Here is a 21,329-nt window from a genome sequence, read left to right on the forward strand (position 1 = left end):
GTTCGTGGTATACGAGTCCGTCACAGCAGGTGCATGTGCATTCGTCCTTTTTGGAAGTAGAGTCAGCACAGACCGAGGCAGAGCTGTATCCTTTATGTAGTTAGTAGTGGTGGCGGGAGTATGAGAAACTGTTGTGATATGGAGGGGCCGGGCTCTGTTACGCCATTTCCACAGTTAAGGTTGAGCCAGACAGCGTACCAAGATGCTTTAGCCAGTGGTGTACTTAATGCAAAGCCGAGGTAGAATATTCGTTTTTCCCTACCCACACTCACCCTGCCTGAAAAATATTGTGCAAATATTGCTCAAAGATTATGTCTTTCGTTTACGAGAATAGTGCATTATGGCATCCCTTCTAGGAGCAACGTATCTTTCTAAGCATCCTTTACAGCGAGACTCTATTTCGATGTTCTATGAAAAGCAGCATACAAGAGATACCATATTCTGAATGCCAAAACGTTATCTTTGCGTGGGGAGCCGAAGGCTGTGCTTTTAAGGGAAAAGAACACCAGATCCACGGACATTTCTGCGACCGAGTAAGGAATGATTTGGCACTGGGATTCTAAGTTTGGAAGCACGGGAGACTCTAGGTACTATTGAGACCTCGTCTTTGTAACGACAGACCTTCTCATACACTGATACGCTTGCGAGAATGGTGAATAGTCTCCGTAGACGTGGCACTCGAAGAATTGGACCCAGAAGTTCAGACGTGAAGTCTTTGATTGAGTATATCGATTCATCGTCGGGCGGATCAAAATGCTCATCACATCTGGGAGCGCAGCATCTATTATGGGAACGGTATTAAAATGGATTAATACCAAATTTTCAATCAATCAAAACTAGCATCCACTAGTTTAGTGAGTACTGAGACGGGTATCAATTTCACATGGACCCGTTTTGGGATTACAATCTGCCAAGTCATGCTGAGGTTTCTATTTCGATAGCCATTCCAGTAAGAATTGAAGTATTTTTGCTAGCCTATTTAATGATTAGAGAGTTTTGATACAAGAAGACTGTGGGCGATGATGGCAAGGCTGAAGTATACTCGAGTGTTGCTGCCGGAATTCCTGTTCGACTGCTTTTAACCGTCATTGCTCTAGTTGGCGCGCTACTTCCGCTACTCACTGCCTCTCCAACTCGCCAATGTACGTCGCTTTTCATCCCAGGTAATCATCGTCGATAAAAACCTGCATATGACAATGGCGAAGAATCACCAATTCACCATTGGATGGATTTGCCCTCTCCCTTTGGAGAAGGAGGCTGCAAGGCTAGTGCTGGACGAAGAGTATCCACAAGAGGAGGTCCAGTACCAGAACGTATACTACTTGGGCGGCTGAATTAGAAAACACAATGTTGTCATTGGGGTGCAGCGAAGAACGGGGCTGACTGGTGCGGCGATTCTTGCTGAAAAGATGCGCACTGGTTTCTCCAATATCAAGTATTTTCTCCTTGTCGGCATTGCTGGCGGGGTGCCCCGCTATGGGCCACCTGGGGCAGCGTCAGAGATTGTACTCGGCGACGTGGTGGTTAGCTATCCTCGAGGGAAGCACGGTGGGGTATTGCAATACGACAAGGGCGTGTGGGAGGGTCAAGGGCAGCTGAAATTTCGAGGGCACACAAACGGCATTCCAGGTGATCTGATGGCCGCCGTCAATAATTTTCGCGCAGATGGCTGGTCTAAGATAAACATCGCAGAAGTATTACAGCAAATGCGCGCGAAGCTACCCGAGGAACAAAAACGCCAGTACGACGACCCAGGCCCTGGTCGCGATAGGCTCTTCGAAGACACTTATGAGCACAAGGGCACGGGACTCAACGACTGTCGAGAGTGCTGCGATATGGATTACATTTGGTCGCGATCTGATCGAGGCGATGGAGCTACTCGACTTGTCGATAGGCCCTTTGTTCACTTTGGCAATGTCGCATCAAGCAACCAGCTGCAAATATCGGCTGTCGAGCGCAACCGAGTTCAACGAAAGCACGATGTCATTTGCTTTGAGATGGAAGCAGCTGGAGTTATGGAAGAGTACCCGTGTGTTGTTGTTCGTCGTATTTGCGACTACGCAGATTCGCATAAGAATAAGAGTTGGCAGAACTACGCAGCAGCCACGGCGGCAGCATGTGCTAAAGGGCTCTTGCCTGAGATTCCTGCGGTAGAAACTGCCAGTAAGGCGCCGTCTGTAGAGTCGTCTCCATCTCAGCAACCGGGGAGCATAACGAATACGACGTTTGGCAATAACGAACGTGGCATATAGGCTAGAGACATATACGGCAGTATACATATTGGGTGATGTCGAGGTGTTGTGTTCTAGTAGCGACTTGGCGATAGAAAGGATGAATGTTACAGGGACTTCTATGTACTGTTAGCTGAGAGTTGCGATGCAACTGATGCTGGGACGGCCGTGGCGAGGCTTGTGGCATAAACGGATGAGCAACCAGGCGCTACAGGCTGCGGACCACATGGCCGCCAGGCTGAAGTCGAGGAGGTGCTGCGCTGCAGACCATGACTGCAGACTCTACCACACCACTCATGATGCATGCTTTTCCATGGCGATGCCATGACCTCCACAACGTCGAATATACAATTCGGGGATGCGGTATCTAGCGTCCAGGCTAACAACATCAACGGCGATGTCCACATTGGTAGTACGTACTATTTATGCCGCCGGGATTGCCTGAGGGCTGTCAAGCGCTAAGCAGACATGTCGAACAGGACATGAGAACACACTCGATCGTCTCCCACGCGCCGAAGATGCGCCCTTCAACTCGTTCGCCAAGCAGCACGAGCCCGCATGTCTCGCTGACACGCGCGTCGACCTGCTACAAGAGATACACAGCTGGGCGGACGGGCAGGACGAGCGATGCATCTTCTGGCTCAGCGGCCTAGCAGGCACAGGCAAGTCGACAGTCGCGCGAACGGTTGCAGATAGCTACTCCGCGAACCAGCGTCTCGCAGCCAGCTTCTTCTTTTCGCGAGGCGGCGGTGACGTCAGTCACGCTGGCATGTTTGTCACGAGTATGGCGGTGCAGTTGGCGGACAACATTCCAGCTTCTCGTTATCATATACGCGATGCTATTGCAGAGCGCAGCGGTATCGCCAGACAATCCTTGCGCGACCAGTGGCACCACCTTATCCTTCGTCCGCTGTCCAAGCTGCGCGAGGATAGATCATACATCCTAGTCGTTGATGCCCTTGACGAGTGCGACAATGACAACAATATCCAAATCATCATACAGCTGCTGGCCGAGGTGCGGCCGTCATTGACCGGCGTCCGACTACGCGTGTTCCTGACTAGCAGGCCAGAAGTACCAATCCGGCACGGGTTTGGGTACATGGCAGACTCAAAGCACAAGGACGTCGTCCTGCACAGCTTCTCGCCGTCGGTCGTTGACCATGACATTGGCATTTTTCTTGAGCACTGGCTGAGTATTATCGCAAAAGACTGTCACTACGGAGATGATTGGCCAGGCGCAGAGACTATCAAACAATTGGTGCAGCGTGCATGCGGTCTGTTTATCTGGGCTGCAACTGCCTTTCGCTTTATTCAAGAAGGCGGACAGTTTGCCAAAGACCGACTGCGCATCGTTCTCAAAGACAACACTGTTACGGACAATCCATCAGAGGACAGCACATCCAGTGAGGATTCCGGCACAGGTGATCAGTTCGAAAATCTCCCTGAAAATCAATTGGACAGTATGTATCTTACAGTCCTCAAGCGCCCTATTCGCAGATATACAAATTACGAAAGGAAGAAGTGGTATACGTTGATGAAAGAGATTTTAGGAGCAATCGTGCTTCTATATTCGCCACTTTCTACAATTTCGCTAGCCCAACTACTGCTTCTTTCTACAGCGGAAGTTGATGGAACATTGAGTGAACTGCACTCCATCCTAGACGTTCCACAACATCCGGCTAACCACGTCCGTCTTCACCATCCGTCTTTCCGCGATTTCCTTCTCAACAAAGACCGATGGAGGGATAAAAATCTTTGGGTGGACGAAAGGCAGGCGCATACAGCACTAACAGAAAAATGCATCCTACTTTTGTCGAGCTTGCTTAAGCAAGACCTCTGTGGGGTAGGCCATTTTTGGTGCGCGTGCAGCTGACATGGGGCGGAAGCAACTGGAGCACTGCATTCCTCCTGAGATGCAGTATGCATGCCTCTACTGGGCCGATCACCTTGCAAAGAGTAGTATCCTACTTCGTGACAACGACAAAGTGCACGAATTCCTCAAAAAGCACTACCTCCACTGGCTTGAGGCACTGAGCTGGATGGGCAAGGTCTCCGAAGGCATCTACGCCATTGGCTCCCTTGAGTCAATTGCCCTAGCAAGTACCTTCTATAAAATTCTGAGCCTATTGCTAACAACATGCAGATCAACGACTGCCCTCATCTTCACGCATTTGTCCATGACATGAAGCGGTTTGCGTTGTACAACCGGTTACCGATTGTGCTAGCTCCACTGCAGGTGTATAGCAGTGCTCTTATGTTTGCACCAGCGAACAGTATAGTGAAGAGGCAATTTGCGGATCAGCTGACACAATGGATAAAGAGTCCGCCTCAGGTAGATGATAATTGGAGTGCATGTCTACAGACGCTTGAGGGTCATAAGCGCGACATCAAATTAGTGGTCTTTTCGCACGATTCGACACGGCTCGCATCACTGTCGGACATTGGGATAGCTAAGATCTGGGACGTCAAAAGCGGCGAGTGTCTGCAGACATTCGAGACCTACACCAACGTAGTGGCTTTCTCGCATGACCTCTCACGGCTGGCGTCAGTGTTAAAGGATAACACCATTCAAATCTGGGATATCAGTAGCAATGTGTGTTCACGCACATTTCTGCCCTATGAGCTTGTTAGCTACATAACCTTTTCACACGACTCTATGAAGCTAGCGTTATCGTCACCTGACGGGACTGTTCAGATTTGGGACCCCAGCAGCTGTGTGTGCCTGCACATGTCTAAAATCCACCATAATAAGGACCATAAGCTCACAGCCTTCTCGCACGACTTGATGCGGCTAGCGTCAAAATCACACGACCGGACGATCACGATCTGGGACGTTAGTAGCGGTGCGTGCCTGAAGACGCTCGAAAGTCATGATCATCTTAATGCCCCAATGGCTTTTTCACAAAACTGTGCTTGGTTGGCATCAGGGTCATTCAATGGTACTGTCAAGATCTAGAATATTAGTAGCGGTGCATGTCTACATACGCTTGAAGGCCATAACAATCGCGTTTCCTCAGTGTCCTTTTCGCATGACTCCACGCGGCTAGTGTCAGCGTCATACGATAGAGCTATAAAGGTCTGGGACACCAGTGACGGTCTATGTGTACAGAGTTATGAAGGCCATAGAAAGTCAGTCACCCTAGTAGCTTTCTCACATGACTCAACGCAGCTGGTATCGGCGTCATTGGACAAAACTATCAAAATCTGGGATGTTAGCAGTAGCGCGTTCCTGCGGACGCATAACAACGTGAGCTCTGTGGCGTTTTTACAGGACTCGATGCAGAAAATCCTGGATACCACAAGGTGTTACTGCGCGGGGTCAGACGTGGGCATGTTGAGGGGAGGCTTCGCTCAGGGTCCGATGGCCAGGTCTTATGACTCCACAAGGACGATTTTTGGATCAAGCGATGGTACTATCAAAATTAGGGATATCGACAGTCTTGCGTGTCTACAAACACTCGAAGGCCATCGCGGCTCTATTCAACAACTAGTTGTTTCACACGACTTGGCGCGGCTAGCGTCAGCATCAGAAGACAACACTATCAAGATTTGGAACATTAGTAACGGTACATGCCTGCAAACTCTTAAGAAACAGGTTTCCCCAGTCTATGAGATGGTCTTCTCTGACGACTTGACGCGGTTGGCATCATTGTCTATCAACAAGACCGTCAACATCTGGGACACCAAGAGCGGTACATGCTTGCAGATTCTCAGCACCTGTGACCATTACCTTCCTAGCGACGTCTTTGGTTTGCCACATTCTGAAGGAACAGCAACACCTCAACAAATTGTTCAGTGCATTATCAACATTTCTGAGGACCGCACTTGGATAACCCGTCATGATGAAGAATGGTTGTGGATTCCAGTAGAATATCGACCGGGTCACTTTGCTATTTCAGGTGGATGTATTACTCTAACAACGCCACAAGGAAATAAGATATGGAGATGTGATTTTTTTCTAATGTTTTCAAATGTAGTAATAGTTGCTAGCAAGACTATCTATCTCGTTTACCGCTCTCTAATGATGACGCTCCAGTGGCTACGATCTTAACTCAATTACATGCTATCATCGTTATTAAGCTTCAGGAAATGTAGCAGCAACGATTGATTACACAATATCAGAGACCCGAAGCGAAGCAATGAAATACTTATTTCCTGTTTGGGCTACCGCGTCAGCAAAGGCTCAGTACATTTCGAATCACCAACTCCTCAATTTTTCTACTGCCGGCTTTGTCATTGCTTCTAGTTGTGACTGTTACTAGATGATACTTTACACACGGAATGCCAATTTGTAGTGTTGCAGTTTCCTTCACGTTCAAGGCTACCTTAAGCTTATTTGAGTGCGTTACGAATTTTCCGCCTTAGTGTCTGCTGCCCAACTGGCCACCACGAACGCTCAACGATTGGACAGCCATATCCCGCTACCATTCTGGCGAATCCAAGGCTGACATGTGCTTGACAGTTGTTTTCTCTTCGGTCGCAGCAAGCTTACAGAGATGAAAGTGCCCATTACGTTCTATCATATCCCACTACCTCCAACCCTAGGGCAACTTATTTCCAAGAGCAAGCTGTTGCCCAATCACCTCGTCAAGAATCAACTCTTTGGGTCTCCATTTAAGACCGAGAACCTAAATGTAAGGCAATTAGTTGTATTCTCCGTTTACTTCCAGGAATGACATACAGTTTCGGCACCAGTCACGTCAACTTTCCATTTCCCTTCAAATGGAGGCACTAGTTTGACCTCCAACCCAGGGAACTTCTTCCGAATTTACTCTATCGCGTCTTCCCATGGAAATGATGGACCCGAAAGAAGAAACTCCTTCCCATGTTCGACGTTCGCATGTAAGGCTTTGACGTGCGCATCCGCAACGTCCTGGACATGGATCCAAGACGTGCCTAGCAGCGGCTTCTCTGAGGCAAGTGACTTCCATAAGAGAGAATTAATCCCGCCCAAGCCTTCTGCTGTTTCCTGGGCGATGTCATGGCCCATAACGTAAGTTGGATGAAAAGTGATAAGCGTATAGTCAGGCTTCCTTTCCTTGACGAAATCACGCGTTGCTTGATGCGCGACAATTTTAGACGCAGAGTATTTCATGGCCTGTCCCATAAGGCCTGGAGGAAACTCGGCATCAAGGTCGACAGGGATGACCTCGCCAGTATTGTCTAACTGTATCAGCGAGCGTCTCAGTAAGCAGGGCAAACAACTCACCCTTCACCTCATACTCCAAGTCAGGCCTCGCTAAGACGGATATAGGAAGCAGAGCGACACTCGAGGACATGACAATCACCTTCTTGATCTGCGGAAAATCCAATACAGCTTTGAGGATTGCGAGAGTTGCGTTGACCGCTGGTTCGGCAAAATCCTTGCGAAAGTCTGTGCCGGAACGATCGGGCATAGGTGTTGCGAGATGGATGACATGTTCGGCTCCCGCTAGAGCTTCTTTGAACGACTCTGGATCGGAAAAATCTTTTATCAATATAGTCTCGAGAGCTGATGCGAATTCCGGATACCGCTTCTTGACAATCGCATCTTGTTCAGGCCTTCGAATACTCAGACGCACACGGTATCCAGCTTCAAGTAAGGCTCGAACGGTATGTGCGCCAATGAAGCCGGTCCCACCAGTGATAAAGACGAGAGAATTTGACATTGTGAAATTGGATAGAAGTTATGGGTGAAGATTGCTTGATTTGATATGCTGAATCTCTTCAGACCTCCATCCAGAGACCGTTATTTATAACCATTGGAAGTCTCAACATACAAGATAGTTATGAGGATAGACGGGATCATCGGGACACGTTGGTAAGCAAGTGAAGACGCGTAATAGAAAGTTTCTATGTCGAATCACTGAATGGAAGATGGTTTCGTCCGTTTCGCAATCAATCAACTGGAGTAGTCGGCAACAACAATAATTTGATTGGTGGTGCGAAAGCAGCGTGACTTAGTCAGCTCGGTTTGGTTCATTAGGATTACTGATCTTTGTGCCGACCATTAGCTGGCAGAACCGCGGAAGTCGGCCTTTCTCTCTCGGATCTTGTGACGGATCGATCACTAATCTACATTTCTCCGATGCTTGGCGCTTCCCCTTCCTTATTCCCGACCAGGATACCCAAAATCGGTATGCGAATTAGCAATTCTCTCGGTGTCGGCTTTAGATGCTTCATAATGCGCAGCATTTGAAATTACTGTGAAGGAAACTTCCAATGGTTTCCTTTAGGTTAGAAATTAGTCCGGACGAGTTTACGAAATGGTTGGAAGTTTGTATTCAGGGCTGTATTAACCTTAAATATCTTTAGACTAAGGATCATGCGAAGAGAAACAAGAACAATTTGAAAGCCTCGAAAGCCTTACACACTAAAAAGCAACGTGCAGTTTGATGGCGAATCCCAAGCTGATTCTAGTAATCGGTGGGACAGGCGCGCAGGGCGTGCCCGTCGTCAAAGGTCAGTCTTTATTCACACGTGTCAATACGTATACTAATGCTACGATCAGCTCTTTCGAGTAGCAATCGATATAACGTTAGAGTTCTGACTCGAAGTGCCGAATCCACGCAGGCTAGAGAACTCTCTGCTTTGCCGAATGTCACTCTTATGGAAGGAAGTCAGGACCAGCAAAAAGACCTCCATCGAGCCTTCGACGGCGTACATGGTGCTTGGGTGAACACGGATGGTTTCACTCTTGGCGAAAAGAGCGAGATGTTCTATGGCATCAGGGCATATGAGATCGCGAGGCATCACGGAGTGAAACATTTTGTGTGGGCAAACACAGACTATGCGGTCAAGAAGGCGGGCTGGGATGAAAAATATCATTGGGGCCACAATGATGCAAAAGGTCGGATCGGTGACCTAATTCTCGGTCATGGACAAGAGACTATGAAAACGTCTTTGTTGACTACGGGACCTTACATGGATATGTTGTTTGACGGGATGTTCGTTCCAAAGGAACAAGCCGATGGCTCATTCATTTGGGCAAATCCAGCTCGTGAGTCTTGCTTCATCGCTTCTCGTGTCTCTTACTGAAAGTATCGCTAACGTTTTTTACAGGGGATGGCAAAATCCCACTCATAGCCCTCGCCGACGTGGGTATTTACAGTCTGTGGATATTTGACAACCCTTCAGAGTCTGCAGGGTTAGATTTGGAAGTTGCGACCGAGCAAGTCAGCTTCGCGCAGATTGTTGATACATTCACACAAGTCACGGGAAAGAAAGCCGCACATGTTTACGTACCACTCGAAGATTACCTCCCTGTTGCTGAGCCATATCCCAATGCTTGGGCCAACTGGGCTGCGGGACCAGACGTAGTTCGGGACGAATCATCGATGACGTGGAGGCAGAATTTTTCAGCTTGGTGGCAGTATTGGAGTGAAGGCCTTGGGGCGACTAGGGACATGGAACTTCTGGATCGAATTCATCCCACACGTATCCGCAGCCTTAAAGATTGGATGGAAAAAGTGGGTTACGACGGTAAGCCCAGGGGTGTGTTGAAAAATCTTGGAGATTTGAGAAAGGATAAACTAGGGAGATCTTGATACGAGGACTTGTTATGAACCAACAATCTGAAGGTTGGCTCTCACTTTACATATACGGATTTCGATAATGAATCCCTATCCGACGTTGTGCTCACCATTCAATTGAGGCACGGCATTGAAATACCACGCCCAGCAACTTATCCAACAGCTGCAGCCGCAATCAAGTGAACTCGTGAATCAAGATGACCAACATTACCTCAAGGCATTGCAGATGCGATGAAGCATCACTTCGTCATTTAACTTTAGTCTGACACTTCTCCGAAGACTTATTATTGTGCTTCGAAACGGATGTAAAGTCTCAGCGACTGGGTACCTCGAAGCGGCATGTGTAGAGCTATGATCAGAACCCTGAATATATGTTCGGTGATCAAGAGCTTCACTAGATCTTCAAGACCCCTCGTCCATATTCATGGCGGAATGTTTTTGCTTTATAGATTTGTGTTGAGCAAACCAGTCCCTTATAACTAAATTTCCAGCGTCAAGTTTCTGCATTGTCAATAGCGATTACGAGTCCTAGCTTGGCTTAATAGCCTGTTGGGATTGATGGCCAGAGTCCAAGGGCTAAGAGAAAATCTACGTGACGTTCCCCGTCCTGCAGAGACGGCAGCAAATCACGTGAGATTTCCAGCATGCGATCACGTGATAGGTTGTGCTCAACCAGAAAATCTCCTTCAAACGCTATGACTGTGACGCCGAACTATTGTACCACTTAACTGATCGGTCTGAATCCACCATGGATACATATAACGATTAAGCATACAAGCTTGCCAGGCTTGCATATTGACAACGCTGGTCCTGGCCGAGCCTTTTCCGCATGCAACTCCGATGGGAAGCGGGGTCATGAAACGCTCGCAATAATCAGTAGTCGGCTAGCTCAGGAGAACTCAGGGCCACCTGAGCTCTTCTGCGTTACATCGCCACATCTCCCTACAGCCTTAATACACCTTTGTCAAGCAGCAGGTCTTCAACCCGCCTCCATAGCACGTCCTAACTTAGGTAACTAGCTTTCAAGATACGCGTTATCAACTTCCAAATTGAGGCTGCCTCGTAAGTGCTATGGTACTCATTTCTGTCATCTGTTCTAATCAAAGTTTACCCGCCATTTCTTGATTCTCCACCAAGGTGCTTGTTTTGGTTTTGATGAGGAAATCTCCCCGCCCGTGCGCTAAAATTTGACCGAATCACTACATTTCTATATCAAGATCATCGCTCTCAATCTGAATATCCAAGAGGAGACTCAAAGTCGATAATTTCAACAGCTCAACCTCTTCTGGAGGATCCTATCAATATACCATGTGATTGTTTTACTGTCCACGTATGCGACCAGCAAGCTTTGTAGAGCGGTTGCACGGGCCAGAAATGACTCATTTAAAACGAGGTCCTTCGTATTTCGAGCCCTCGCTCTGAGCGTGGCCAGAACAGGCGTCAGGCCATTATCAATTTAAGGTTGCTGGGAGAGGGATATAAGAATCCAAGCATTGCTGTTGGGTACATGGTCACACTTCACGTTTACAACTTGCTTTGTTAGTATCAACCCAACACTTGTTTCACCCTCTTCAATCCTTGTTACCATCCCAACACGCTATTTATTAAAACCACAATGCGTTCTCAATTCTTCGCTGGCCTTGCCTTTGGCATTGTCGCTGTAGTCGCAGGAGCACCAGTGGAAAGCCGTGCATCTAAAGAGCAAATCACCATCGACGGTGCTGTATTCGTCCGTAAAGATAGCAACAGCAACGACAACTGGGATGCCCTCACTTACGTTGGCCTTACCCTGACCACTCCATCCGGTCCTGTCAGCTGTAATGCAGACACCTTCCCAGATCCATCAGTCCCGTCCAACGTTTACGCATGCGCCAACCCCAAATATTCTTTCCAGATCACCAGTCGCCCGGGTTACGATATTTATACCGTCACTGTCACTCACAAAGTCTCAGACAAGTAAGTCAGTCTCTTTCCTTGGCATCGTTATACTAATTGAAATCAGGACTACTTTGACGGGTATGATCGATGTCGGCTGCAACGGACCTATCCCGATGTCTTGCCAACAAGTCGGTTCTAGGCAGGGCACGCTGACCGCTGCTTAAGCTTTAGATATGAATAGTATAAGAATCGAACTGGGACTCGGGCAGCGGTATGCCGCTCATGAAAGCAACCCTTGATAATCGTAATACTATAGAGAGCGAATCAAAATCCTGCCGGTTCCTTTTCATAATTTCGTCCATCTCATGAAAGGTCGGTAGAATTTCTCGTGATGTACACTGTCATCCAAGAGACTCTTTTGTTCGTGAATCCAGACCACACTTCCCACTGCGGACAAGTTCAGTCGACAACCACGTGACTTCACATGGTATTATAGGCCTACAGCAGTATAGCTATCTCTTGTGTAATACTAGACTTTTCCATGCAATGAATTTCTCTAGTACCACTGTGGCAAGCTGGCTCTATAGGTTGGAGCTGAAATGATAACTTTGTTCCAAGGTCAATGTCACAGCGTGGCTGTAAGAGTCCTGAGAATGTGTGCAGGCGCTGGAGAACAATTCAGTCGCCCTGACACGCGCCATGACATGTGCATCCAAAACCCTATTCTTTTGCTCCTATGTAGCTCCCTGATCTACGTCCTGTACTATATCAGATACTCATTGTTCATGTCTAGTACCATCCCTGAGCATGTCCATCCCTCTACAGCCAATATGATTCAAGCTTCGAACCGAGCTGCGGCCGATTTCCAAGCTTGTTCTGCCAATGTCCGCGGAGGAAGTCAGAATCTCGTTCACCAATTATAAGTGGCGTACGCTGGGCCAATGGTGTTCAACAAATAAGCTGTCAGGTGCTTACATAGTAGCGTACCTGAACATGAGGTTTCGAGCTTTCTATGCATGGATCTCCGGCATGGTTAAGGAGAGATTTCCGTTTAATGGGACTTATCTTTACCTTGGCTGCTTTCAAATATCTCAAGTCAAAGCGTGCATCAAGTCTTGTTCTTGCATTCCAGAAGTACTTTCCTTAAACGATAGTCTCTTTCTCTGGGTTTTTGACACTCTTGAGAAGCAGCGTTCTGGAAGGAAACAATGGGCTATTACTTGGCCCATATGGCTAAAAACGCCATGTGATCTACCATTCTGTCGCGATTGGCAGGTAGCAAAATTGCTTCCGCAGAAAGTGGTAACGATTGGCACTAGCGAGTCAGGTCATTGAAGCTGTCTTCGCTTACATGCCATAGCTGTTCAAGAGAAGTGGCAACATAGGTCTTTCGCGTAACAAGTACAGAAATGGAGAACTAGACAGAAGGCTGGTCCCTCCTTGAAGCCACGACTATCAGTTTGTTGCCTAGTCATCACCGAATTTTGTACAAAGAGAGCTACTCATTTGCCAATTACCAAAGGCCTCGATACTTGTGGCGCCACTATACATCTATGTTTGATGCTCCACAGCTGTGCTGACTGACGCCACTTTATGTTCAAGTAGGAAGTCTGCTACGTAGTATAAATTGAGGTCAAGGACCAACTGCGCGTGAATTATATTCTTACCTCTGTCAAGCCTGATTGAACAGCAGCATCTATCGTACCTTTATCGTCTTTTTTTCACATACCTCTTATCAATGGCTGTCCAAACTGATGCTCAAGTAGCTCAGCTATGTCGCTCTGCTTTCGAAGCGGAGCATTTTTCAAATTTTCGGGAAGCCTTTGACCGGCATGGGGATGCTATAACCGCGCTGAATAGACTCGCCGATGATGCCAGATTCCTTGACCGGGAGAGAAAACGAGATGCCCATAAACAGGCCAAGTTTCATGGTAAACGGCGCGAGGTCTTGCAACCGATATTAAGTGGCCACAAGACCAGGCTCGACGTTGTTTTACCATCCTCCTTCAGCGCACAGGAGAGTCTAACGAAACTGATCAACGGATTGCCATGTTTGAGTTTCGACGAAATGCTGCTGTCCCGGAGCTTGAAACCTTTGCACGACAAAATGCGGCCCACTGTGCCACAAGGGACTGCTATCAATTCAAAGCAAATAGTCGCATCACTTTTGGCTTCTTCAAAAGGAAACTCAGCATTGATACCCACAGAGATTCAGCATATCTTCCCTTTGAACAAGGATGGAACTCACTCGGTGTCATTCTACACTCCCCTTCTTGACAAGGCTCAACCCGACATCACATTCCATGTGTATGTGAGTTGCGAGAACGTTTTTACCTCCGGTCGTTGGTACTACTTTAAAGTCAAGGACTCTAGTGAGCGACAAACTCTGTACGTCCTCCAAGGCCTCAAGCGCCCCCGCTATCAAGTTACGAAAACATCCCTGTCGCGGGCCACTGAGTTTACTACGCCTTGCGTAGAAACTGTCGTAACGCCAGTGCGAAGCACCGGTAGTAGCCACGACGGTGCCATTGGTCGGCAACTCACCCACTTCACATGCTCTTCTTTGCCGGTCATTGACAAGCCGGATCGGACAAAACATGTCAAGTGGCAGCCGCGGCGTATGGCATGGGGCGGGCGCAACTTCGTGTGGAAGCAGGGTAAAGGTATGCTGGAGAAAGAGCTGTGTGAAGTCAAAAGGGAGTGGCCGCAACCTGGAAGTAAAACAGGCAAGATGTTGGATGAAACCTTCGAGCCGATTGTGCATGCACAGACAAAAGTTGCGGTAAAGAAGACGTTGGTAGTGACGTTCGGGTACGGGTGTGGGATAGACTTCTTGTTTCGCGAGTTAGTTTTAGCTAGCTTGCTCACGTCTCACCTTGTTCAAGCGTTCGGCCATTCCAGCTAGATTGCAGAACATAACTAGCTCAAAAGAGAGGGCGCTGTTGCAAGTGCGCACACAGATTATGTTGAATTATCAAGATAGGAAGCTGTACCAAGAAAAGTTCCACCTTTCCAGGAAGCATGCATAGGGCGCTGTTGTCGCGGCGTCGTGGTGATTGGAAAGGGACTCGGCTAAGGTTTGGTGGGGTGGCCCACCCACTTGCTGATTCTGAATATTACTGTTCATCATCTCAGATCTTTCCAGAACCCAGCATCGTAATCTCAGGATATAAACTCTCCAAAAGCCCATGTTACCATCAATCCACCATTACTGGTTCTTGCAACCAATGGCATCCAGCCATCTTCAGTAGTATAGTGGTCAGTATTTCCGCTTGTCAAGTAATTGACAGTCCGCGGGAGACCGGGGTTCAATTCCCCGCTGGAGAGTTTCAAATTTTTTGCATCTTTTTGTACTTTTTTGCATTTTTTCGGTGGGGGAGGGAAGGTTGTAAGCAGCGCACTTCTGTGCGGGCCCACGCTTGCTAAGCGAGAAGCTGACTAGTGACTGTCGTTATCTTTCTTTTTGCAATTTTCCATAGATTTCCAGATGTCGATACGTGATTACGTCTCCTTTTAAGATCCCACGAGAAGTCGAGAACGAGCACCTGTGACCGCTAGATCATGGACTCCCGTTCTGGGCAAACTGGCCTTAATCTCTGTACAACCTTTGGTTATTTTTTTATTCTTTCTGGGGTGTATACTTCAACAGGACCATTGCACATGCACTTTTAAGAATTCAATTTGCCTGATTGAGCATAAATCGACTAACGCGAGACGACCCTTGGGCGAGCGTTATGTAGACGGTCGGGGATTCGATTGTATAAGCGAGCACATGTGGCTTCACTGGCTGAGATAGCTGAGCAAGTGAGACATGATGAGCTTATAATATGACTGGTTGACAGCTGAATTATGCTCACTATGGAGGAGCCGTGCGACAGAGTAAGATTTCGCATATTGTATCATTGGCGAACCTTTGGAATAAGTTTAGAGATGCGATCCCTCGATACTGCGAAGAGTACGTAAAATGCAGCATGTGAATCGATATCAGTTTTCTTATTTGTCATCAATGGTATGGGAATATTCGGATTGTATTAATATTGTGGTGGAAATTTTCATTACGAACCCCGAAAAGTTGTTCTCACGCGATGAAGAACAGCTATTAACAGCCAAAACATTCTCTGGCCGATGGAGTTCATCCGAAAAGCTTTCATTCGCGAAAACAAATGTCCTACGCTTGCTTCTACTCTTTTTGACGATATTGTTTATGGAGTGACACTTTCATTGAGCCACTTGTAGACCACGCGAGCGTCTTTCCCACTATAGCGAGGATCACTCATGCACTCATCGAAGGCCTTGAGCGTTGATTGATCGAGAACTGTGCGTGCACCTACAGAGGCAGCCAAATCACTTCCCATTTTAAGTACCTTTCTACAAAGTTCGATGCGAAAACCTCCTTCGTAGTCCCTGCTAGCTGGCGTATTAGGCTGTATGCCAGGAACCGGGTTGCTTTTCGAGGTAACCCAACACTGTCCTCCACTAGCATTGATGACATCGGTCAAAGTAGCAATGTTCAAGCCGAGTTTTGATCCAATGTTCAAAGCCTCCGAAGCCGCCAGACTAGTAATAGCTGACAGATAGTTGTTGATGACCTTGAATGCTGTTCCGGCGCCGATATCGCCGCACAAGAAAATACCGCCTGGCGATCCCATCACTTTTAGAATATCTTTTACTGTATCAAAAGTATGATCCGGTCGATTTGTCCCAACCATGAAAGTCAAGGTACCAGCCTCGGCACCCATAGGGCCGCCAGACACTGGGGCATCAACAAAACTAAGGTAGTTATCATCTCCCAACTCATGAGCTGTATCTCCAACAGACTTTGCGACGTCTGCTATAACATCGCTCTCAATCGTCCCACATTCCATAAGTAGCTTAGGAGCCTGCGACTTCTGAAATGCAACCTTGGCCCCAGCTAAGATGCCTGTTTGGGGATCACAGTAGACCGATCTGACAGCAGAGCCACCAGGAAGCATGGAGAGTACGATACCCTGAACACGTAAGGAGAGCTATCCGCACTTAAGCATGCGGCTGACACTTACTGCAGCATTTACTGCCTCAAAGCCACTCTGTACCACTCTTATTGGACCTTCGCCACTCATTTCCGCCTGGAATCGGGATACGGCTGCCTCAGAGACATCGCAAATATACAATGTCACTTCAGAGCTCATCTTTTTGCGAAGATTAACAGCCATAGGGTAGCCCATGACGCCAAGCCCTGGAGGGTTTGCGTTAGCGTAATGATTCTCTGGGATTTCTCTAAATATACCTATAAAGGCTACTGATGTTCGATCGAAAGCCATATTGGCGAAAGACTCAAGGAATAGCACGAGAGATAATAGTGGCGGTAGCAAATGCTGGTGTATAGTGTCGGAAAGATGATTGACAAGGTGTAGATCTCTCCCATTTTGGTTGGTAGTTGGGGTAAAGGGCCGTTGGGGATACAATGTGGGGTTAGAATCTTATTTGCGGGGAAAGCTGTGCCTGTGTATATATAGCTCTTGTACTACATGCCCCACCTGACTACTAAGCAATCGAGGAATTCAGGAATACCGCTAATCTTATGCTAATATTACAATGAACCAGGAACTTAAAGAAACGTTCATTGCGAACTTGGGGGAATGGGAATGGGACGAATCCTGGAAATCGTTCTCAGAGCTCGATCCAGAATTCTTCGAGGCCAGCGTGAGATTGAAAGCTGTCCCAAAAAAGAGCGAACATCTTTCGCCCAAGGTCCAAAGCTTCATTTCACTGGCCGTTAACTCTTCATCAACACACCTGTACGCGCCAGGTGTTAGGGCGAACATCAAGGAAGCTTTGGCTAATGGAGCCACAGGCGCAGAAATTAAGGAAATCATCCAGCTTACATCAACACTTGGCATACATGCATGCAACGTTGGTGTCCCTACATTAGTAGAGGTTATGAAGGAGGAAGGGCTGTACGATAGTCACCCTACGGCAGGAAAGCCTTTGGACGCTTCGAAGCTTCAGTTACAGGAAGACTTCACTCAGAAGCGCGGCTACTGGCATAGCTTCTGGGAAGAGTTCCTTGCACTGGATCCAGACTTCTTCGCAGCATACACCACTTTCTCCTCAGCCCCATGGCTTCCGGATGACTCCAAGGCCAAGAATTTGGGTGTACTAGAACCGAAGGTAGGTTACTCAAACCGGGCTGATACTTGCGCTCTCCTAACGTGCATAGGTTAAAGAACTAATTTACTGCGCATTTGATGCCGCCGCCACACATCTGTATCGCCCGGGACTGAAAGAACACATGAGGAATGCGCTGCGGTACGGAGCGACTGTGGAAGAAATACTGGAAGTGCTTGAAATTGCGTCGCAGCTAAGCATTCACACAGCCAATCTAGCTTACCCAATACTCGCCGAGGAACTCGAAAGTAAGAAATGACATCTTTTTGGGGGAAGCGTGTTGTATGGTTTTCCCACACGGCAAGTTTGGGTTGAAGGGATAGATAAATAACCGCATTCGGCATCGTGTCCGTTGGGTCCTTAGGCGAACTAGATTACCTCAATTACTCTCATCCTATGTAAATTACGTTGGAAGTCCCATTTATATGAACGCGCTTTATGGTGAGCAATTTGTTTTATCTTCAGCCTCGAAACTAGCAGCAATTCGAAAATATCAAGCAAAAAGCGTTCCGACACCTTCTATAAGGAACTATTAGAAGAGGGTCTAAAAGTATGACGTGCCGTAATGGTCGAAACCTATTTCAAACGTGTTCTTGATGCGTGTGTTTCTCATGAAATGCTGAATTAGACCGCTTCTTCTATTGTCCCATATTACATATACCCAGGGAAGAAGCAATGTGGATTTCTCTCCATCCATGATCGGTCATGCGCCACCACGATCTCAACCTTGGTGTTTTGCTTTCGCAGCCCAGACGACTCACTTAGACATTCTTTGATCTGCGCAATCGTACGTCTCGCAGTATCCGTATCCATATGGACGCTTCGGAGCTGACCGTGTCCATCGTCATAAAGCGCAATATCTTTGGTACCTTCCAAAATGCGGATGTCGTGGCAGCAATCACCTCCAAGATATACGCGACGGTCTTTCTCAAGACGAAGTAAGAGATTGATGTGCCCTCGTAGGTGGCCTGGACTATCGACTATCAAAACGCTTTCGTCGCCGAAGAAGTCAATAACTGCTGGAAAGCCAAACGCTGACTTCCACTTGTGGTTTGTTTGAAGCTCTTTCCGTGCGTAGATCTTATCGACCTTAGAGACATATGGCAGTTCCTTGGTCCGCGATTCGTCCAGCATCTTTGTGTCGAAAATCTCCGCGGGATAATGAGGTGGAGCGCCCTGGGCAAGCAGATCAAGTGTCCCTGATCCTACTATGAATGTTGAATTCGGAAAGTCCGATGGCGTTCCGACATGATCCCAGTGCACGTGGCTGTACATGACGATATCAATATCTTTACTGGGATCAAGCCCTCCGTTTCGCAGACACTGTGCGACGTCTGGGTCGGTTATGATTGGCTGACGGTTGGAAATATGGTTTTGCATAGCAGGCTCGTAGCCCTTCAAGTCCCGTTTGAGGCCCAGATCCCACACTATTCGGGTTATCTTGTCGTCTTGTGTCGGATCGTGCCTCTCGATCAAGAAACACATTGATGGCACCAGCGTTCGTTTAGATGCATCGGCGTCGGTCACAAAGAGGTTCTCGGGAAGGGTTAGATGCCCACCCGTTAGAGCAGAAACTCTAACACATGCTGGAGATTGACTGGTTGGTAAAATCATAACTGAAATCGAACTTTCGGGCCTGATCCAGTACTTTGAAGTATGTATAGCATTCCTTACTTAGCCGGAATCGATTACAGGGTGGGGTTGTTGGTACGGATCTGTTTGTGGGGCCACCCTATGGTTACTGGTCATTGAGCAAATAGTCTTACTACCCCGAATCTTTATGTGGGATCACCCGACGTTATACCACCAGTACTATAGTATTTCGTTTCTGGAAATGAAATCTCCCGATCTTACTCTGCAATCAGAGAGGTATACAATAGTTTTAAGAGAATATAGGAGAGAATACAAAGTTTGAGACCACATGGAAATCAGCAAAGGACCAGTCAAGTACAGAGAGATACGGATTTTGAACGGTGCTTTACACCACTTCATGAAAGTAAGAATCGTCCCCCAGACTTATTCTCATTCCGTCCTTCCACTGCCCAGAAACTAGAGGTGTCCTTCCAGGCTTGCCATCACGCGGAAGCTCATTGAGAAACGCCCATCTCGTCCGCTCCTTGTAACCCATTGCTTTCCAATCATTAACATCTCTTTCAGGCGATGTAGCCAGCAATGGAAAGACATCAAAAAGTGTGTTGTCATGAGCCAGGCAAATCAATATGTCTGGGCTTGCGTCAAAGGCACGCAAATGATCTATGCTTTCTTGCGACTGTTGCGCATCTGTATAGGCAGATGTTTCGCTCTGGGTGACCTTATAGAATGGACTACGTCTTACCTCATGGTCGTTCACCACACCGTGCTCGTTCCGCGTTGTAGAAGGGTGACAAGCCGTGAAAAAGGAACATGGGCATGGTACAGGGATGCTGGAGTCCAGTTGTCCTTGTGGGATTATATCTGGGAGCGGGACAGCGGCAGATGGGCGGAAGGCTCCTACAAAATGACAACAGTCGCCGCCCATGAATATGAATGTGTTCGGTGTCGTTCTAGCAAGTCCGCCTATGTGACCAATCGTGTGCTAGGAAATGAGCAGATAAAACAAATGGATATCTTGTGATGTGCTTACGCCTGGAACGTCCAGAATATAAAAAGAACCATCTCCAAAGTAGTCATGTGCTCGGAATTTGCCAATGCGCAGCTCGTTATTGAAAGTTATTTCATCAACAAAGTGCCCGCTATTACTTGCGTGAGCACTATCGGGATGGAAGTTGACGAAGCGCAAACTTACGATGTGTCACTTGACAACATGAACGCGTCCGGGTCGTCTGGGTAGCCAGGCAGAAAGTTACTCTTAAACCCTGGTCCCACCACAATGTCAGTGTGCGGTGGGAATTTGGAAGCATCGCCGATGTGATCCCAGTGCCAATGGCTCCACACAATAGCATCTTTGTGCTCATTTAGTTAGCCGTGCGTAATTGATATACGCTGTAGAGAGACTGACCCAGAGTCTGTAAGTCAAACCCGACTTCAGTGAGTATCTCATCGACTCCCTTTTCCACTCTGAGAGATGGCACATAAGTTCCAATCATGTTCCGAGTATGTGGCGAGGCATTCCAGAAGTCTTTCCTTCCGCCACAGTCGAACAAGATTCGCCGTGACTTCGATTCATTCTCGATCAAGAAGCACATCGTCTTGAAGTTGAGTCTTTCATGGCCTTTCAGGACCGGTCGTACGAAGGCGGAAGCGTCACATGCCATAGTGGTCGTCGTATCAATTGCGCGAACACGAACAGTTGAACCGGAGTTTGGGATGGTAATTGAGCGCTCCATCTTCGTGATATTGGCAGAGGTACTTCCATAGCCGAAACGAAAACAAGGCGGTCGTAGAGGTGCGGGCGTTGGCACTATAACTTTTAGTTCTCCGTTAACGTGTTTCACCAGTAAGCGGGCCACCCCAGTATGTGGGCCAGTCAAAATCTCACCAAAAATCGCGATTGACAGGGATCTAGATCTAGAGAACTACTTAATAGATTTTCTCTAAAATCTAGTATATAGGCTGCACCTAG

At 47.6% G+C, this 21,329-nt stretch overlaps 10 protein-coding genes across 10 annotated transcripts; 6 read left to right on the forward strand and 4 right to left on the reverse strand.

Annotated features, from left to right (window-relative positions):
• Window positions 1-1,196: 1,196 nt before the first annotated feature.
• On the forward strand, window positions 1,197-2,252 carry COCMIDRAFT_9897 (uncharacterized protein; the record flags this gene model as incomplete). Its single annotated transcript, XM_007695115.1, has 2 exons — window positions 1,197-1,313; window positions 1,368-2,252. The coding sequence occupies 2 exons, from the start codon at window positions 1,197-1,199 to the stop codon at window positions 2,250-2,252; spliced, it is 1,002 nt and encodes a 333-aa protein (XP_007693305.1).
• Window positions 2,253-2,534: 282 nt separating this feature from the next.
• COCMIDRAFT_41455 (uncharacterized protein) lies at window positions 2,535-6,282 on the forward strand (the record flags this gene model as incomplete). The annotated part of the gene is made up of 7 exons (XM_007695116.1): window positions 2,535-2,643; window positions 2,711-4,074; window positions 4,118-4,279; window positions 4,375-4,711; window positions 5,027-5,170; window positions 5,225-5,456; window positions 5,658-6,282. The coding sequence occupies 7 exons, from the start codon at window positions 2,535-2,537 to the stop codon at window positions 6,280-6,282; spliced, it is 2,973 nt and encodes a 990-aa protein (XP_007693306.1).
• Window positions 6,283-6,772: 490 nt separating this feature from the next.
• COCMIDRAFT_41457 (uncharacterized protein) lies at window positions 6,773-7,879 on the reverse strand (the record flags this gene model as incomplete). The annotated part of the gene is made up of 4 exons (XM_007695117.1): window positions 6,773-6,859; window positions 6,913-6,962; window positions 7,035-7,394; window positions 7,441-7,879. 4 exons carry the CDS (start codon window positions 7,877-7,879, stop codon window positions 6,773-6,775), a joined length of 936 nt encoding a protein of 311 aa, XP_007693307.1.
• Window positions 7,880-8,605: 726 nt separating this feature from the next.
• Window positions 8,606-9,757, forward strand: COCMIDRAFT_109477 (uncharacterized protein; the record flags this gene model as incomplete). Its single annotated transcript, XM_007695118.1, has 3 exons — window positions 8,606-8,672; window positions 8,722-9,210; window positions 9,273-9,757. 3 exons carry the CDS (start codon window positions 8,606-8,608, stop codon window positions 9,755-9,757), a joined length of 1,041 nt encoding a protein of 346 aa, XP_007693308.1.
• A 1,600-nt stretch (window positions 9,758-11,357) lies between these two features.
• COCMIDRAFT_41459 (uncharacterized protein) lies at window positions 11,358-11,844 on the forward strand (the record flags this gene model as incomplete). Its single annotated transcript, XM_007695119.1, has 2 exons — window positions 11,358-11,698; window positions 11,745-11,844. The coding sequence occupies 2 exons, from the start codon at window positions 11,358-11,360 to the stop codon at window positions 11,842-11,844; spliced, it is 441 nt and encodes a 146-aa protein (XP_007693309.1).
• A 1,514-nt stretch (window positions 11,845-13,358) lies between these two features.
• COCMIDRAFT_9902 (uncharacterized protein) lies at window positions 13,359-14,525 on the forward strand (the record flags this gene model as incomplete). The annotated part of the gene is made up of 1 exon (XM_007695120.1): window positions 13,359-14,525. The coding sequence occupies one exon, from the start codon at window positions 13,359-13,361 to the stop codon at window positions 14,523-14,525; it is 1,167 nt and encodes a 388-aa protein (XP_007693310.1).
• A 1,297-nt stretch (window positions 14,526-15,822) lies between these two features.
• On the reverse strand, window positions 15,823-16,920 carry COCMIDRAFT_9903 (uncharacterized protein; the record flags this gene model as incomplete). Its single annotated transcript, XM_007695121.1, has 3 exons — window positions 15,823-16,608; window positions 16,660-16,835; window positions 16,887-16,920. 3 exons carry the CDS (start codon window positions 16,918-16,920, stop codon window positions 15,823-15,825), a joined length of 996 nt encoding a protein of 331 aa, XP_007693311.1.
• Window positions 16,921-17,194: 274 nt separating this feature from the next.
• Window positions 17,195-18,026, forward strand: COCMIDRAFT_109482 (uncharacterized protein; the record flags this gene model as incomplete). The annotated part of the gene is made up of 2 exons (XM_007695122.1): window positions 17,195-17,770; window positions 17,820-18,026. The coding sequence occupies 2 exons, from the start codon at window positions 17,195-17,197 to the stop codon at window positions 18,024-18,026; spliced, it is 783 nt and encodes a 260-aa protein (XP_007693312.1).
• Window positions 18,027-18,418: 392 nt separating this feature from the next.
• On the reverse strand, window positions 18,419-19,690 carry COCMIDRAFT_41462 (uncharacterized protein; the record flags this gene model as incomplete). Its single annotated transcript, XM_007695123.1, has 2 exons — window positions 18,419-19,364; window positions 19,674-19,690. The coding sequence occupies 2 exons, from the start codon at window positions 19,688-19,690 to the stop codon at window positions 18,419-18,421; spliced, it is 963 nt and encodes a 320-aa protein (XP_007693313.1).
• Window positions 19,691-19,745: 55 nt separating this feature from the next.
• COCMIDRAFT_109492 (uncharacterized protein) lies at window positions 19,746-21,093 on the reverse strand (the record flags this gene model as incomplete). Its single annotated transcript, XM_007695124.1, has 4 exons — window positions 19,746-20,342; window positions 20,391-20,499; window positions 20,553-20,709; window positions 20,766-21,093. The coding sequence occupies 4 exons, from the start codon at window positions 21,091-21,093 to the stop codon at window positions 19,746-19,748; spliced, it is 1,191 nt and encodes a 396-aa protein (XP_007693314.1).
• Between the last annotated feature and the right edge of the window lie 236 nt (window positions 21,094-21,329).

The sequence above is a fragment of the Bipolaris oryzae genome (assembly GCF_000523455.1).
Source record: "Bipolaris oryzae ATCC 44560 unplaced genomic scaffold scaffold_272, whole genome shotgun sequence".
Taxonomy (NCBI): Eukaryota; Fungi; Ascomycota; class Dothideomycetes; order Pleosporales; family Pleosporaceae; genus Bipolaris; species Bipolaris oryzae.